General features: G+C 47.5%; 1 protein-coding gene across 7 annotated transcripts in view; it reads right to left on the minus strand.

The window, feature by feature from the left end:
• AKAP13 (A-kinase anchoring protein 13) overlaps nucleotides 1–17,389 on the minus strand; it is a 243,912-nt gene that overhangs the window by 107,036 nt on the left and 119,487 nt on the right. For all 7 annotated transcript variants that reach the window (XM_053365802.1, XM_053365801.1, XM_053365806.1 and 4 more), the window contains exons 8-9: nucleotides 12,537–15,390; nucleotides 4,201–4,277 (exon numbers count right to left, since the gene is read on the minus strand). In XM_053365802.1, the coding sequence (XP_053221777.1) occupies nucleotides 4,201–4,277; nucleotides 12,537–15,390 (2,931 nt within the window). The remainder of the gene's footprint in view (nucleotides 1–4,200; nucleotides 4,278–12,536; nucleotides 15,391–17,389) is intronic.

Raw genomic sequence — 17,389 nt, forward strand, 5'->3', positions numbered from 1 at the left:
CAGAGAAAGAGAGGCAGGAAATGATTGGAACAAGCTCATTTTCCCCCTGCAGGGGAACAAAAGAGAAGAGCAAAATAGAAGCTCCAACTTGTATCGCATAATGATGACACTTGTTTTCAAAAGGGTTGCTGCTTTATCCCTTTTCAACTGCCGCAAAAAAATGAGAGAGAAGAGGGCATTTTGATGCCAACTTGTAAGAGGCACCAAGTGTCCTCTAATAAGAGGCAGGTTTGCTCATAAGACGGAACATGAAACAAAATACAGGGTGTATTCTTGTGGCGCTCTCTTTGACAGATGGCCTTTCTGCGCAAAGCAAACGCCCAAGGATTAGTCACAGAAATTATCTATAATAAGATGTGTAGAGCAAGTCAGCAGCAGCACCTTTTAACTTTCTGGTGGCCCAACTCACTTATTATTTATTTAAAATGTTTTAACCTTGCTCTCCAGCTGGGGGAAAAAAAGAAAAGAAAAGCAGCAGCTCCCCATCAGTAATGAAACTATCCTTTCCCTCAGGCTTGCAATATAAAAGACACAACACAAAAGGAAAAGGGAATGGGAGGGAGAAGGAAAAACATAAGTGCAGGGGTGGCACATCCCATTTAACCCTGGCAGCACCCCTGTGCCACCCACTCCAACTCCACTGGCGCAGAAATCTTGCACACTCCGTAAAATCCCATGAGATCTCGCTATAAATTGGCACCAACTTCTCTGCTGGTGGGGGGCAGAAGGGAACCCATGGGGGCACTGGATTGGGGGCTTCTGGCACCCATTGGGGCAGCTTCACCCCACCTCTTGGGTGGGATATGCTTGCGTAAGTACAGACCCTAGTTCTTTGTTTTGAAAGCTCCTGTTAGTTATTCTTTCCTGCAAGGGAGAACAGCAAGTTTTTTCTTCTCTGCCTGATGGATGGAACCAGGTTGGGCTCCCCTTTGCCGTGATGTTTTTCCTGGGAGGCAGAGGAAGCAGGTCAGAGTGTGCTGCCCTTCATCTGGAAGTTGGGAGCTAAATGATAGATAGGACTGGGCTGCTCTCCCTCTTGCCACAGCAGTTATTTCAACAAAGTCTATGCATCCCATTGGGGAAAAAGAAAGCTGATTAGCTGGATGACCAACCTAAAGCAAGTGCCTAGGAGATCAAGCTACGAGTCAGCAAGACCCTGCTTTGAATTTCACCACAGCCACAAAGTCATCGGGTGGCCTGAATCTCCGCTCCTGTCTCTGGGTTGTATCCAATACTATGCCTACTCAGAGTAGACCATTGAGGTAAATAGACACATGACAATTTTAAGTTCAATAGCTTCAACAGGTCTACACAGTTGGAAGAGCATGAGACTCTTGACCTCAGGGTTGTGGGTTCAAGGCTCCACGTTGGGCAAAAGATTCTGCATTGCAGGGGGTTAGACTAGATGACCCTCGTAGCCCCTTCCCACTCTATGATTCTATGAAAGCCTTTCCTTCCCCTACCCCACAATTTTCAACATGGAGATAATAATAACCTAACTTGCACAGGATTAGAGCAATATAATATATGAAGGCTTTGAATACTCTGAAATGCTATGCATGCAGCAGGGGTGTCCAATTTACAATAGACTGCGATCTACTCCCACTATTTTAAAAAAAAACTGGCGGTGATCTGCCCATTGGATTGACTAAAGTTGCTGAGCTCTTTTAAGGGAGTCAAAATTGCTGAGATTTTTTTTGCGGGTGAGTCTCGCAATCTACCACATATGACACCCCCCACCCCCCGGGCAATTGGCCAGTAGATCACAATCAACCTGTTGGACATCCCTGCTATATCGGACTCTGACTCTAATCACAGTTTAGTGTGAATATGCAGGTTTCCAGAGTCATCTGCTCCTCTTGATCTCCCAGGGGAAAGGACACTGTGGCAGTGATTGGGCAACCCAGAATGGACAATAAGAGAGGGGTGATAATCTCATTCCTCAAGTCTTTATAAAGAGTGCAAGCCAGAAGGGCACTGCCCCACTGATTTGGTACTGCCATCTCCACAGGGACATAAGCGGTTTTTGTGTGCAATCTGTAGGAATTGTCGCTCAAGTACAGCCGAGGGCAATATATTCAACCTTGTGAAGGTAAAAGCGCGTCTATATTTTGGGTTTGCTAGGGTATGCAGTTGGGTGAGCTTTTTTTTAGGAAGCCAAAGTTGTTCAGCTTTTGGGGGGGGTGTTGATCTCACGATCAACCACGATCTACCATGGATCCCCCGCAAACGACCAGTAGATGCGATTGACCTGTTGGACACCACTGCTATATCAGACTCTGACTCTAACCACAGTTTAGTGTGAATATGCAGGTTTCCAGAGAGAAGACTGCAGCTGCTACTGGTCCCTACTTGTAGCATATAAGCCATGGTTAGGCCTAGCATGTCATCTAAACACAGGCTTTGCGGCTTCTCTTGCTCCAGAGCTGTAAGCATAGTCCACAGTTCATGGTTCGTCTGCAGACAGGGCAACCAGGTAAGCAAAGGCTGTTGTAGGCACACACTCTGTGGAGCACTTTCAAAGCAGCCCAACATTCCCAAACGGTGCACATATGAATAAAGTATGAGACTTAGAACTCACCCCAGAATGCTCTGCAACATGTACAGAGATCCACGATGGATTAGTCAATCTGAAAACCACCACTGCACAAGAACAGCTTCAAAAGTAGGCTTAAACATCACAAGAAAGCAAATCTTTACATACTTGTGGCAACTGTTTGCTGGCATCAACAGCAATACGCCAGATGCTGTATACCAAACTTAAGATGACAAAACCGGAGTCTATCACTACAGCAGAACCACACACAAGACAACGGCGACAGCTGGTAAATTTTGCAAGCTGTTTTTCTGAAGCAAGTAACCTTACAGAATGAGATCTTATGCTTTGTTGGGAGTGCGAGTCCTCCAAGGGACCCCAAGTTATCCCAAGTTGCTCACACCAGGTCTTCAGATAAAAGCACACAGGCATAAAGAGTCCAAAGAATTTACTGAAACAGAACTGAGCTCTCCTTGTCACTTTGTAAGCATCGAATGTGGTTTCAGGAGGGTGGGGTGGGAACTCAGCATAAAGAGCACAGCCTCCTTATGCAGGCAACACATATGCCCCATACATGCAACTCACTAGTCCCAGGTATGTGATGCAGCAACTCAAGTTGACACTAAACAGCTCTGTGTTCAATAAATGCTTAGACAGGAAACCCCATTTATTTAACGCATTCCAAAAAGTCTGATACCTAAGGTGGAGCTACAAGTCTACGTACCCTTAATAAACTACAGTTCCCAAGATTCGGGGGTGGGGGGGAGAGAATGCGCTTTATATGTGTGGTGTGCAAGAAGAGACTTGGCTCACTTTAATGCAAGAGGGTAGGTTGCAAATAAGCTCTTTTTCGCCGAGCAAAGAGCTGACTAGATAATAAAAGTGCATCCTCTGAATCAAGTGATATATGGAAGGAAAAGGGGGCAGATTCAGCTGCCAGTTGTTGGTCACTGGCATACACAAGACAACTCAGTGGAGGAGGACGACCAGAAACCAAGGAAGCGTATTCAGAAAAGACCATAACAGACATCCCTTGACTGTCAGTCTAGCTCTCTAAGCTACTCTGGACCAGGGCAGTTTCTTTCATCTAGCATATGTCAGTGAATCACCCCAAGGCAAGCAGGCATGCAATGACAACTCCATTCTTGGAGAAGAACAGGAAAGATCAACCCGCAAACTGACTGGGCATAATCCGCAGGAATTTTTCCAGAGAGGAAGAGTGAGAAGGCTAATATATCACCAAAAAAAATGAGATTTAGTGCCTGTACATTTTGCTTCGTATCTCAGGTTCTACAAATGCTAGAAACTTATTATTTTCTCCTTTTCTAAGAAAGCAGAGAATCTGGGAATTATTGTGCACAGAGGGTGCTTGTGGTCACCCAAGACAGAAGGCAGATGGGTGGATTGGTGGGAGAAGAGAGACAGCTCACAGCAGCAAACCAACTGGCCCAAACTACGTATATTCCTTCCACCATGAGACCAAAAGATCTCCCAGAAACAAAACACCAACTTCAGAAACAATGGTGTTTTCCACAAAAGGGAGAGAAGAAAAACTCGAGGTCGGCTTCCTCGAGAAGGGAAGGGAGAGAAGGAAAATGGCCATTTACAACACAGAGACTTACTTTCAGACATGATTGAAACAGGGGATATACACAAGAACTCACCATTCCTTCGGAAGCCGAGCTCTCAGCGAGATCCCTCAAGAAACCCACCTCTTCTTCGGTCTTCATCTGTACAGCCTCTGCAGTGACAGAAGGAGAACAGTCATGGGGCTTTTCAACAAACTTCCCTTCTCGCACCACCAGTACTGCTGATACAACTTTGCTCACCCAAATGCATTCTCAGTAACTCAGCAAGCTCTTCCCACCAACTCCCCCCACCACACCACATCTGCTTTCCACACAGCTGGTTTGTTTTATGTCATTTCTTAAAAACAGCTTGATTTTACAGTAACTCGAAAAGGACAGCACAGTGTGTTGAGAAGCTTCAGGACAAAGATAATACCGGGATGTGAATTTGGAGAGCAGGCAACAAACAGCTCTTTGGTAGAGCACACTTGCTTCACATGTCCCAGGTTCAATCACTGCCATCTCGTTTCAAAGGATGGGGTGGAATTTGATAAGAAAGACGTCTCCCAAACAGAGTAGGGAACACAAGGCTAGCTGGGCCAATGGTCTGACTATAAGGCAGTTTTGTGCGCTCATGTGACAACAGCTTAGAGGCATGTACCCAGGGGTGTTTTGTACATTTGATGAGAACTTTTTTCGGCTGCTACTATGACCCACATTGTACTGGCCTGCTGGGCTAGCAACTTTGCAGAGCTGGCTTAGCAACAAGTGATGGGCTGGCTGTTGGGACCATCCTGGGATTGGGTGCCTTCTTCAGGCTGCATTCCCTCCCAGACAAACCTCCACTTGTCACACATCAGTGGTGGGCAGGGTCAGGATGAAGTGTGGGCAGAGCAACTAATGTACACATATTCAAACACCCTCTCTGTTTAATAGGTTATTGTATTTTAGTGTTCTGTTGGGAGCCGCCCAGAGTGGCTGGGGAAACCCAGCCAGATGGGCAGGGTATGATAAATCATCATCATCATCATCATCATCTCTGTATCCTCCCATCCAGACAAGCAAGAAGCCCTTTCAGAATTGAAGGACACGTTTCAGCCAGGCAGAAACACTTAGGATTTGATGCAGGGCCAGCGAGGGCTGTGACTTGGGGAGAGTTCCAAGGGCTGGAGGGCCACATTTGGCACCCCGGGGCCCCCAGTGCCTCACCCCTGCTTTAATAGACATTCAAGAAGGAACGCACATACAGAAACTGTTCCTTCAGGTTGCCTAAACAGTGACAGATTGAAGAGATCGAACGCGAGGAAAGAAATCAAAATTTGGTCTGTCAAAATTTTAATGCTGGATTCAAATTATTTAACACACGCATATAGCAATCTGGGGAGTCATCTTACAAGCCTGCATAAAGGTACCCTACCACTATGACTAGGAGTTTTATCAGGCAGCAGCAGCACACACACCCCCAACGCCGGCATAATTTGTGAGGGAGGCACTTCTGGTAACACAGCTCAACATTTTGACAACTTGGCAACAGTTGTAGAAAGATCCAGAGAAATAGTGTTGCATTGTTGTTGTTTGGTTGCGAAGCCCCTCTCCTCTCACACAACAAAAGGAGCTGCCAGAAGAGGATTTCATGTTTGTTTCTGTAGCGTAGCGGTTACTTCTCCACAGACTCAAAAGAAGTGCAACTTATGACTTGGCAAGCAAGAACAAGTTCAGCTCCAGCTCAGAACAAGCATTCCAGGCATCCTTGGCCAACAAAATTTACACACACACACACACACACACACACAGTGGTACCTTGGTTTATGAACTTAATCTGTTCCAGAAGTCCGTTCTTAATCCAAATCGTGCTTTCCCATAGCAGCGGGGGACTCAATTTACAAACGGAACACACTCAACAGGAAGCGGAACATGTTCTGCTTCCAAGGCAAAGTTCATAAACCAAAACACCTGCTTCTGGGTTTGCAGCGTTCTTAATCCAAGTTGTTCACAAACTAAGCTGTTCTTAAACCAAGGTACCACTGTATATATAAAGTCGTGGTGATTTGGACCTTTCAGCAAATTTTGCAACAGAACCTTGGAGACAGAAAAGGGGAAATAAAACCCACCACTTCATCTCTCCAATGAGAGTTGGAAAAGGTGAGAGAAAGGGATCAGGGGCTCAAGGGCAACCTTTGGCCGCTACAGATGTTGTTGCACTCCAGCTCCCAAGAGCCCTCAGTCGCCATGGCCAATAGTCAGGAATGATTGGCGCTGTGGTATACCAAACATCTGGAAGGTGCCAGGCTCACACTACCCATGCCACAGGAGGAAAGTCAAAGGTACATGGGTGTCTTTAGTTTGGAGGAGGGAGAAAGGATGGGGCACTCATGAGAGAAAATTTATTATAATCAGTCTGTTCCTCCCCACTCCCCACCCCGATAGGGTGGGAGAGAAGCATGGGGGTTACCCAAAAAGAATCACCCAGCAGGAAATGCTTGACTGACAGAAGGAACTAGTTATTCACCTAATACATAATAATTAACTTATGTAATCCCCAGCTGCAAGATGTGCTGAGGCCCACCAGCTGAAATGGCTTTCAAAGGGGTTGGAGGCCTATCCTTCCACAAGTGGTGGCACCCCAGCTATGGAACTCCCTCCCCACTGCGATCTGACTGCCCCCTACATCGCATGCAGTCAGATGGCAACCTCTTTGTTCCAACAGGCCTTTGGAGCACAGGCTGCATACTCATGGCAGTTTATTCAGTTTTCACAAGTCTTCCTTAGCTGTTAATGCTCTGCATTGCATTTGAGCTTTCACATGACGTATAAGCTACTTCTGGAACTACAGTGGAAGATAGTTCAAAATCAGTGCTCATTTCCATGTTTGCTTCCAAGAAAAAAATTTCATTTGCAAATATGGAAATGAATGCTAAAGATGTGTTATATTACGCTACAGTTCCACGATCCTTCACTTCGGTTCTGGAAGAGACTTTTACGTTGTGTGAAAGCTCAAATATAATGTGGAAATTAATAGTCAGAGAAACATCATGAAAATGGAATAAACTGCCCATGAATGCAGCCATTGTAAAACACACAGATTACCACTCAAGGAGATTTACACAGATTAAAACCACACAGATAAAACATAGAAAGCGGGGGAAATAAAAGATAATAAAAGATAACAATTAAAAAGTGGTTAAACAATATTAAACAATTAAAACTATTTAAAATGATCTAGTAAAATACAGATAGTAAAAACAGCACATCGCTATTTAAAAGCGCTGTTAGTCACTTTCCTCACAAAAGTGACCCAAAGTGGCTTACAAACACATAAGCACTTATATTCGCATGAGTCAATGTCAAAAAAATTAATGCCAGATTCAAATTACGTAACATAAACATCTAGAACTATGGGAAGTCACTTTCCATGCCTGCATAGATGCACCTCTACTAACTCTTTGTATATGTTTAATTTCTAGAAATACAGAGTTGGAAGGGTCATCTAATCCAGGCATGTCCAAAGTCCATTTGGGGGGCCTAATCTGGCCCCTGTAGCAGTTTATGTCCTAGAGTAAAATCCTCAACAACTTTGGTCTGCCCTCACGGCCCTTCACTTCATCAAATCTGGCCCTCTTTGAAAAAAGTTTGGACACCACTGATCTAATCCAACTAAATTAATATACAAATACAAATTTGTGCTCGTGTAATAATTTAGTCTGTTGCAATTCGCATTGTGCTTACATTTCATTTTTAACATTGTACTATTTTGTTGTTAGCTACCTGGGCTCTCTTGAAAGGCTGGGCAGCATCAGTAGCAGCAACATCACCATCATTCATGGTTAGAAACAGGACAAGAACAGAAGAACAGGAGCCTGCTAGATCAGGCCGGGGATCCATCTAGAGCAGCATTCTGCTTTCACAATGGACGACCAAATGCCTGTGAGAAATCTGCAAAGCCAGACCCGAGCGCAAGAGCACTCTCCCCTCCTCAGGTTTCCAGCAACTGATGTTCAGAAGCATTTGTGCCTCCAGCCGTGGAAGGAGCAAAGTCAACTATGTGGCCTTTTAGTCTGATCCAGCAAGGTTATTATTATTATTATTATTATTATTATTATTATTATTATTATTATTATTATTATGATGCAGCTGGACTCGGCAGAAAAGGGAAGGAGAGCACCTTTCACCTCTGCAGCCAATAAAGCAGCAGGAGAAAAGTGCTGTAAGCTCACCTTCTCTTCCCTCTCAGAACAGCAACAACAAGCTGGGAGGGAGGAACCAGCAGGTGCTCCAGGGATCAGCAAGGAGGGACTGCCAAGGGAATAGGAGGCAGAGGAGACACGCAAGGCGGAAGGGGTAAAATGAAGGCTATGGATGCTGTCTTTCCAGGGTGTCAATGCTTTCTCGAAGGAGTCTGTTTGCCACACGCTGGAGGCAGAGGGGCAGATGGGCACAGTATGAGCAATGGGAATAAATAAATATGGGACACACTCCAAAGCTGTAGAGATGAGACAGGCACAAGGAGGTTTTCAGAAACACGGAAAAACTGGGTTGCATCCAATGTTAGTCACACTCAGGAGCAAATGGACATGGCAAGGCCCCACCTGCTCTACACATTTAAAGCAGCATCATTTGTGGTCAGGACTTTTATTGCCTGGGTTCAAATACTCAAGTTGGCCACAAAATTAAGGTCCGCTTCACATTAAGGCCCTTCTGTCGGCACTGTGCGTTCAAAGCCGCATCGTACCACTTTTAAGGGTGTTGTGAACCCTATTCCCCTGACAAAGCTACAATCCACAGAGTGGTTTAACAGACAATCCCTTTTCCCAGGGAACTCTGGGAACTGGAGTTCTGTGAGGAGAATAAGGTCTTCTAACAATTCTCCGCTCCCTTGACAAACTACAGCTCCCAGAATTCTTTGGGGGAAGGCCTTGCTGTTTACAGTGGTACCTCGGGTTAAGTACTTAATTCGTTCCGGAGGTCTGTTCTTAACCTGAAACTGTTCTTAACCTGAAGCACCACTTTAGCTAATGGGGCCTCCTGCTGCTGCCGCACCGCCGGAGCACAATTTCTGTTCTCATCCTGAAGCAACCTGAAGCAGTATTTCTGTAACCAGAAGCATATGTAACCTGAAGTGTATGTAACCCAAGGTACCACTGTAAATCGGTACGACACAGCTGTAAATATATAGAGCAGATGGGGCCTAACCTGGGTCTATTAATTAAGATGGTCACCCTACAGTGATTAAACTACATGCCACACTCAGCTGTGTCATAGACAAGGTGGCATGTCTTTTTTACTTTATTATATATGTATGGATTGCCCCGTAAAATAAATTATCTAGGCAACAAACAAATAAGAGAGTGTAAATAAGAGAGCCATAAAATCATACTCCAAGAAAACCACAGTAAGTAAGCTTAAGAGAAGCAGGCCAGCATAAAACCCCACACCCAAAACAGCACTATAAACTACTACATTCAGCACAGAACTAAAATCAATCACCAAATACATACATTAAAACCACCAACCATACTACAGATCTTTAAAATCCTGGGGGAAACATACATGCTAAGCTGGTACCAGAGACAGCAATATGAGTGCCAGCATTCCATAACTGGGAGGCCACCACAATAAAAGGCCCTGTGTTTTGTGGCCATTAAAAAGGGCACTCTCTTGAAAAGCATGCATTGGTGAGTACTCGGGGCAGACGTCATCTCAAAATCCTTGCCCCATTATCCCATTGTGAGCTGTTAGACAAATCAAGGTAAACGAAGCAGCTCTCAACTTTGAAAACGACTGCAGATTCTGCCAGTCATCCCTGAACGAGCCACTTGGGCAAAGATGCCTAAACAAACAACCACCCTCTGCTTTGTCAATTTCCCCCTTGCCCGACTGCCTGGAAACCGTGCCTGCTTTGCATAAGCAAATAGGTCCAAGGCTTTTCAGAGACACTCTGCAACAGCCTTGCCCTGAGCTGGTGCCCTCCATCTTCTTTGGGGAGTTGTGGCTCGAAACATCTGAAGGGCATCAGGTTGAGGGAATGTTGCACTACCAAAAAGCAAAGCAAAAAACAACAGCAACAGCTACTTAGCAGACCCAGCTCTGTTATCGGTGAACACCCTCCTACCTTTTGGCTGAGAAAATGGCGGCTGCTGGTGTTGACAGGAGAGGAACGCTTGCCTCTGCTGTGCTCTGGCATGGTAGGCAAAACTACAGCTTAATCCTGTTTCTGTTTGTTCTCTTCAGCTGCCCAAGAGCCAACGCCAAACTGCACTTAACAAACGGTGCCTGGGCAAAAACAGCATCTCTCCCCACCCACCCCTTCCAGTCCCAGCATCAAGTTTACAGCAGGTGCAGAGCAGGAAGTACTTCTAATTATAGGCTTCCATTCTCAGCCGCTGGCTTGCACCTTCCTACACTCTCTGGCCAACAACACTCCCCAACAAAGCTGTTTTGGATGCACTGATACCTTTCTCTCTGTTTAAGCTTCCTGCGAAGCCCACCACAGGCAGATAAACCCCCTCGCTTTCCTGAGCCCTCCAGACCTTTTGAGACACGCAGCCACACTATTATTAGCCACTTGCCAGCCCACCTGGTGAGCTGTCCTTAATTATATCTAGAAGCCATCACTGGGCATGGCGCTTTTCTTTTTAGCTGAAGTTGCAAATGTGGCGGCGTGGCTTCCACCCTTCACCTTTTCCTATTATTCCCTGCACCCATCAAAAGTTTCCGAGAAGGAAAGGCGGAGAAAGAAATTTTAGGAAGCAGCCGCTGACGTCCGGAAGGAGGAGGAGCTCTCACGAAGCCAGCACTCCAGTGTCTCCCTTGCAACCACTCCCATGCTATTGAAACATCAAACTAAAAATACAGCGCAAAATTAAAATGAAATGGGAGCTTGTTAAATGCTGAATCACGCCAAGCAGAGGTGGCAGCTAGATTTTCCACTTTCACATCTAGTTCTTTTTTTCTGCACCACCTGTACACATGGCCCTAAGACATTTCAGCAGCCAGAAACTACTCAAATCTTTTACTCTCTTTGCCAACCAGATTTTTATTATTTTTGAAAGAGGGAAGGTTTAAGCTTTTATTTCATGCACATGCAAAAACACCAGCACTTCGATTTGCAGTTCTACCTCGTATTAAGTCTGCTGGCACTAATTTGTTGCAGATCAACCTTTGCTTGAGATGGGATGGGGCTGCTTGCCACACCTGTGATTCCTCAGGGCAAAACAGCATAATAGCACCAGACACCTTACACATACGCACACAAAAAAGGGAGGGGGGAGGGAGGGGAGGAATCAGCTGTTTACATTTTAACAGCTGTCTGAGCAGGTGGGGCCCAAAAAGCCTGCATTAAAACTATCATTAAGCGTTGCTAAAGATTCCGCCTCTAGGATTTCAGCTCAGATTGGAAAAAGTCCCTCTCTTTCTCACTTTTTTAACCTTTTTTGTTTTCATTTTTTAAAAAGAAACTAAAAAGTGTTCAATGAACTCTTGTTGCAGAAGAGGCAAAACGCTTTAATAAAGGCGCCCGACCGGTTTGTCCTGATGCTGTCAAGTCCTCTCCTGTCAAAGTTTGCTCATCAGCCAAAATCTATCAACCCTTTGTTTTGTCAAGTCGGAAATAAAGGCTTGAATCCCAGATCCAGCTCTTAAATGTGCTGGGAAGGGCATAATTGTGTTCGGTCAGGGTTTCAGAAATGCAAAAAGGAATCCGGGTGGTGGCGGGGGGGGGGGAGTAAGACTCCTTCTCTCACTGTGCTCTGTGTGTGTGACCTAAAAGTACCACATTTAGAAACTGGCACGCTCAGACTGGAAGGACACTTTTAGAACTTCAACAGCTGACATGAGGGAGAAGCTTCACACATAGCCCTTCTGGGTTCTCCAATTCCAAGTTAGCAGAGAAAGTTAGCACAAGTGAAGTTTGGATCAGCTTGGGCACTTGTTTTAGAAGAAGAAACATAAGGTATAAAGCCCCAGTTGCTAACTATTTAACCATACATAGCCTCTCTAAATACAATAAAACATTTAGTGTTTGTTATCCTGGGCTTATTTATATAGCAGCACAGGTGCACATTTATGGCAATTAAAAGAAGCAAAATACATGCCAAAAAAATGAGGACAGGGCGAGGTCTCTGCCTCAAGGGGCTTACAATCTGAATTTCAACTACAGGAAAGAGAACAAGCAGCAGGGAGGGACAGGAGAGAACAGCCAGGGAGACATAAGATTCTCTATGGATTGTGGAAATGCAGATTCTGGGAAATTGCTGAAAGGATCCATGGGGGGAAAATAATGGAAGGAAGATGGGGGAGAAGAAAGGAAGTGATAACCTCATCTCCTCTTTCACACACAACAAATTCCCATGAACCAAAGAACACATTCCCTTTGCTTGCCTAGGAAAAACACAAATCCCATGACCCTAACGTAGAAGCAGTCTAACTTCGCTTACCTGCAACAGGTGAACAGCTTGGAAGTGCTGGGCTTACAGCTCCCTCCGTCAGTCCGCCAGGCTGCAAACTTAAATCCGCTTCTCCATTAGGGATGGATCCAGCATCCGCCGCATGCTGTGCCTCAGATCTGGACTCTGCTAAGGAGGCGATTTCCACAGAGCTTCCAGCCGGAGACACAAAGGGACCACATGCTTCTGCCACGGCTGCCGCCTGATCGGCGCTTGTAACTGTCTTGTCAACATTATCCACCCAGGGACCGTCAGCTTCTTGAACAGAACCTGCTGCCTCCCCTTTTCCCAGCGGCTCGGCAGCCACGCAGGGAGAGGGTTGCAAAAGCTGGGAATCCTGTTCAGCTTGGCTTTCCTCCCCTGTGCCATTGCTGGGCTGAGCTAGGCCCTCCATCTGGGCTGCTTCAACTCCAGGCCTAGCTTCCCCCTCGCTGGCCAAAAAGAACATTTCAGAGCCAGGGTCCCCATCGCATGGGGGCTCTTCGGCAATCGGCTGAAGCAATACTCTGGAAGGCGCATTCTCCACCTCCTCCCCTCCTTCCCGTGGAAGAATGGCTGCAACAGGTAGATCGCTAATGACCAAGGGGGCTTCCATTAAATCAGAGAAGCCACCAGGTGGAGGGGCTGCACACAGATCTGGGCAGCTGGGCTCAAGTTCTTGGTTCAGCGTAGCATCGGGGAAGGGGGCCTCGCAGGGACAGATAGAGCCATCCTCTGGCGGTCCAGGGCCTGGCAGGGCATCCCCAGAGATACACGCCTTCGCATTCTCATCGGTGCCTGAGCTGGAGGCTTCTCCCTTCAACCCTGCTTTAGCATTACTTTCGTTGCCTCCCAGCTCCTTGCCCTGACAACAAGGAGGAGGGGATTGCACAACAGCTGCTGGTGCCGGGCCCTCCGACAAAGCCTCCTCTTTGCCAGGCAGCTCCTGTCCGCTTCCAGGCAGCTGTGCAGAAAAGCCCTCTTGGTTTTCTCCCCGGTGATCCACCAGAGAGAGAGTCTCTGCCGTTTCTTCGCTGCAAAAAGGGCTTCCCTCTGCGGCAGCTGCTGTCGGCTCTGTTGCTGTCTCTGCTGCTGCTGCTGCTGCTCCTACTTCCTGGATTTGTTTGGATTCTCTATTATGAATAGCAGAGGGTGTGCCCATTACATTATCCTGTGCACACTCGGTGCCCTTGCCACACAAAGGTAGGGCAAGGTCCTGGTGGTGCAGAGATGCCTCCTGGCCAACAGGGGCCGCTCTGGCCTTGCTCTCCTGAGCGACGATCAGCTGGGCCTGCTGGATCGCTTCTTCGACAAGCAAGGAAGAAGCCAGGGCAATGAATTCCTGAGCGCTTTTGCTAAACCGGTCCAGCTCTCGGCTGCTTTCCTCCACCTCTGCCTGTTTGGAAAGGGGAAGAGGCTCCACTTGGGCAGGGGACGACACTGGAGGGCTGAGCGAGTCTGCCTGCAGTTCAGAGGCATCAGCAGAATCCGCACACAATACTGGGGCGCTAACTTGTTCCTCAACGTTGACAGCTCCTTTCTGAGCATCGCAAGTATCAGATGCCCCCTGGCTGAGGCTGGTAGAGGCAGCACTTCCTCCACAGCTAGCAGTTTCGGTTCCCGATTGCATCGGCTCAAGGTCTTTTTGCTTATCCCCCACCTCAGCCACAGGCTCTGTTCTCTTATCAGTGATGCCAGGGGCTCTGGGCTCCACCACAAACGTTCGACCCAACTCATCATTTTCCACATTGGCATCAGAATGAGTGTCAGTAGGCAGGTTTCCACCTTCCGGTTTCTGCCCACACTCATGCACTTCCACCCCAGGGTCACGCTTTGGAGAAGACTCTGAAATCCCTGTTACGTTCACTGCTGCTGCCGCCGCTTCTGTCGCAGGGCTCGGGGCTGTGCTCTGCGCCTCCTCACCGGGAAGCTCACAGCCCTCCGGACACTTTGTGAAATCCTCCTTCCCGCTCTCGCTGGGAGTCTCTGATCCTGCCGTTTTGCTACTTCCGCTCTCGAAAAGACTAACACCTGTGCCACTATCTGCAGGTGCATCACTTTGTAGGTCCACCACTTCAACCCCCTCACCTTTGCGGGCAGCAGAAGCAGCGCTGTCTCCTGGGAAGTTTGCAGCAGGCTCTCTCCGCACTGCACCGGCTGGAAGCAAAGTTTCCGTGGCTCCAGCAGGCTCACAATCCCTCTCCCCATTCGCCACACGCTGCTGGGTTGTAGCATCCGCAGTCCCCGTACAGCTCCTGCATTCGCCCTGCCCCATACTTGCATCCTGGTCCTTGCAGGAAGTCGGAGGCTTTGAAGGGACACTTCCAGCTTCTTTCACTTCAGTTGCCTGCACTTCCTGGTTAGAGGTACCCCTTCCACACAGGTGTCCTTCCTCCAAAGCAATGCTGGGGGTTGTCATCCCAACTTCCTGGCTTGTATTTCCACAGGGCGGGAGGCCGACAGCACTGTGAAGTCCAGCAAGCACACTCAGCCTGCCGTCATTTGCCTCCAGTGTTGCCCCGGCCTCTACAGCAAAGGCTGACTCCGCCTCTTCCTCTTTGTGCAGCCTGGTAACTGTATTTTGACTCTCACAGGAAGACTCTGGGTTAGCCGCTTCCTCCAGCCTCAACGAATCTTTTGGCGTGTCTAAGGGCACCTTCGGCTGTCTATCTTCCTCAGGGCAGGCAAGGGCCAAAACCTGCATCGCAGCAAGAGCCAGCGGGACAGAAGCATCTCCTTGGTTTCCTTCTGCCGTCATTTCACCAGGATGGCAGCTCGGAACAGCTGTGTGGCCCTCAGCTCCCTGGCCCAAATTGCAGTCCTCGCAACTGGTTTCCTGCTCAGGGTGTGGGTGTTCACTGGGATTCTGGAAGAAGAGGAGAGAGATTTAAGATTCATTTTATCCTACCATGCTCTGGAGTAACTTTAATAGTTTTCTGCAACAGCTTTAATTAATTGTTCGTAAAAGAAACCACACACACAACAATTAAACATAGGGAGACATCAGTCCCAGGGTGGCAATCACAGGAACATAGAAAGATAGACCATTGGTCCATCTAGCTCAGTATTGTCTTCACTGATTGGCTCCCCACTGTTTGAGGCAGGAGCCTCTCCCAGCCTGACCTGAAGACGCCAGGGATTAAACTTGGGACTTTATGCTTACAAAGCAGGTGTGTCTTCTGTTAAGATTCTTGCAGCCTTTTACCATCCTGTTTTTCAACTAGGTTTTGTTGGAGAGCCCCTTTAGGATGTGGCCCTCGCCTCCCTTCCAGAAGAGAAAAATCTGTGCGCAGACACAGACACACACAGCAAGGTCCATTGCCCCAGCCTTCATTAACAATTTGCCTCTAAATGCTGTTGTCAGAGACAATATGCCCCTGAGTACCAGTTGCTGAGGATCACAAATGAGGCTGTTACGCTCAAGTCCTGCTTGTGAGCTTCCCACAGTCACCCAGTTGGCCATTGTGGCAACAGGATGCTGGACTAAGATGGGCCATTGGCCTGATTCCAGCAGGCCTTTTATTATGCTCTTAAAGTGGCCATGAAAGACCACCTCAACTGGAGGACTGGGCTCAAAGCTGCCAGCTGACAACTATTTTTCACAGGAAGACCCTGTGGCCCTTCCAGCTCCTATCAGCCCCAGTCAGCATGGCAAGTGAGGAGGGATTAAGGGAGTGGTAGTCCAACAATATTGGGAGGGCCACTGGTTTCCTGCCCCCAGCCTTTCCTCTGCAAATATCCAGAGCCTCAGTGAGCTTAGCTGCTTTTGGTTTATGACGCACTTTTGCCCAGATTGACCTCCCTAGCTGCTTTTATCATTTCAGGCTGTAGGCTAGATTACTCTCTTCTTTATTATTTCCTTCCCCTGCCCCCAATAAATAGAAAATGCAATTATGCCCTGCATGAAGAAGTTGCAGACTTTCCATGGGCACCTGACTGGCCACTGTGAAAGCAGGATGCCAGGCCAGATATGCCTTTGGTCTGATCCAGCAGGGCGGCTCTTATGCTTTTATCTTACCCTTTGCTTTAAACACGCACACACAGAACTCTGCATAAAGTAACTCAATCTCTCTTTGGTGAAAAGCTGGTCTCCCTGAATTATGTTAACATCATGCAAACTGAGCAATTAAAAGTAATTCTGAACAATTTGACACACCTTAGTTAGCGAACGGCATCCAAAATGACAAGGACTCAGGACACCCTCCCCATAAGGAAAAGCACTGAAGCTTTTTAATTTGTGGGTAGAAAGACAACTGAGAGGGGCCTTTATAGAATGATGAATGGTGTTGAAAAGAGAAATAGAATTCAGGGGACCAGGTAGAGGGTGGGCTGGGGGGGTGTCAAAGTGATTAGCAGTACCGTTTAAGACAGGCCAAAGGAAAGAGCTTCTGAAACTGAGTGTTTAAAGGTACCCCTGTCCGTACGGGCCAGTCTTGACAGACTCTAGGGTTGTGCGTGCATCTCACTCTATAGGCCGGGAGCCAGCGCTATCCGCAGACACTTCCGGGTCACGTGGCCAGTGTGACAAGCTGCATCTGGCGAGCCAGCGCAGCACACGGAACGCCGTTTACCTTCCCGCTGGTAAGCGATCCCTATTTATCTACTTGCACCTAGGGGTGCTTTCAAACTGCTAGGTTGGCAGGCGCTGGGACCGAACGACGGGAGCGCACCCCGCCGCGGGGATTCAAACCGCCAACCATGCGATTGGCAAGTCCTAGGCGCTGAGGTTTTACCCACAGCGCCACCGTTTAAGACAGGCCAAAGGAAAGAGCTTCTGAAACTGAGTGTTTAATGTAACATAATTTACTGCCACAATTCATGGAGAGACACACTTATTTAGCTGGCTTTAAATGTTAAATTATGCA

This window comes from Podarcis raffonei, chromosome 14 (genome assembly GCF_027172205.1).
Source record: "Podarcis raffonei isolate rPodRaf1 chromosome 14, rPodRaf1.pri, whole genome shotgun sequence".
NCBI classification, from domain to species: Eukaryota; Metazoa; Chordata; class Lepidosauria; order Squamata; family Lacertidae; genus Podarcis; species Podarcis raffonei.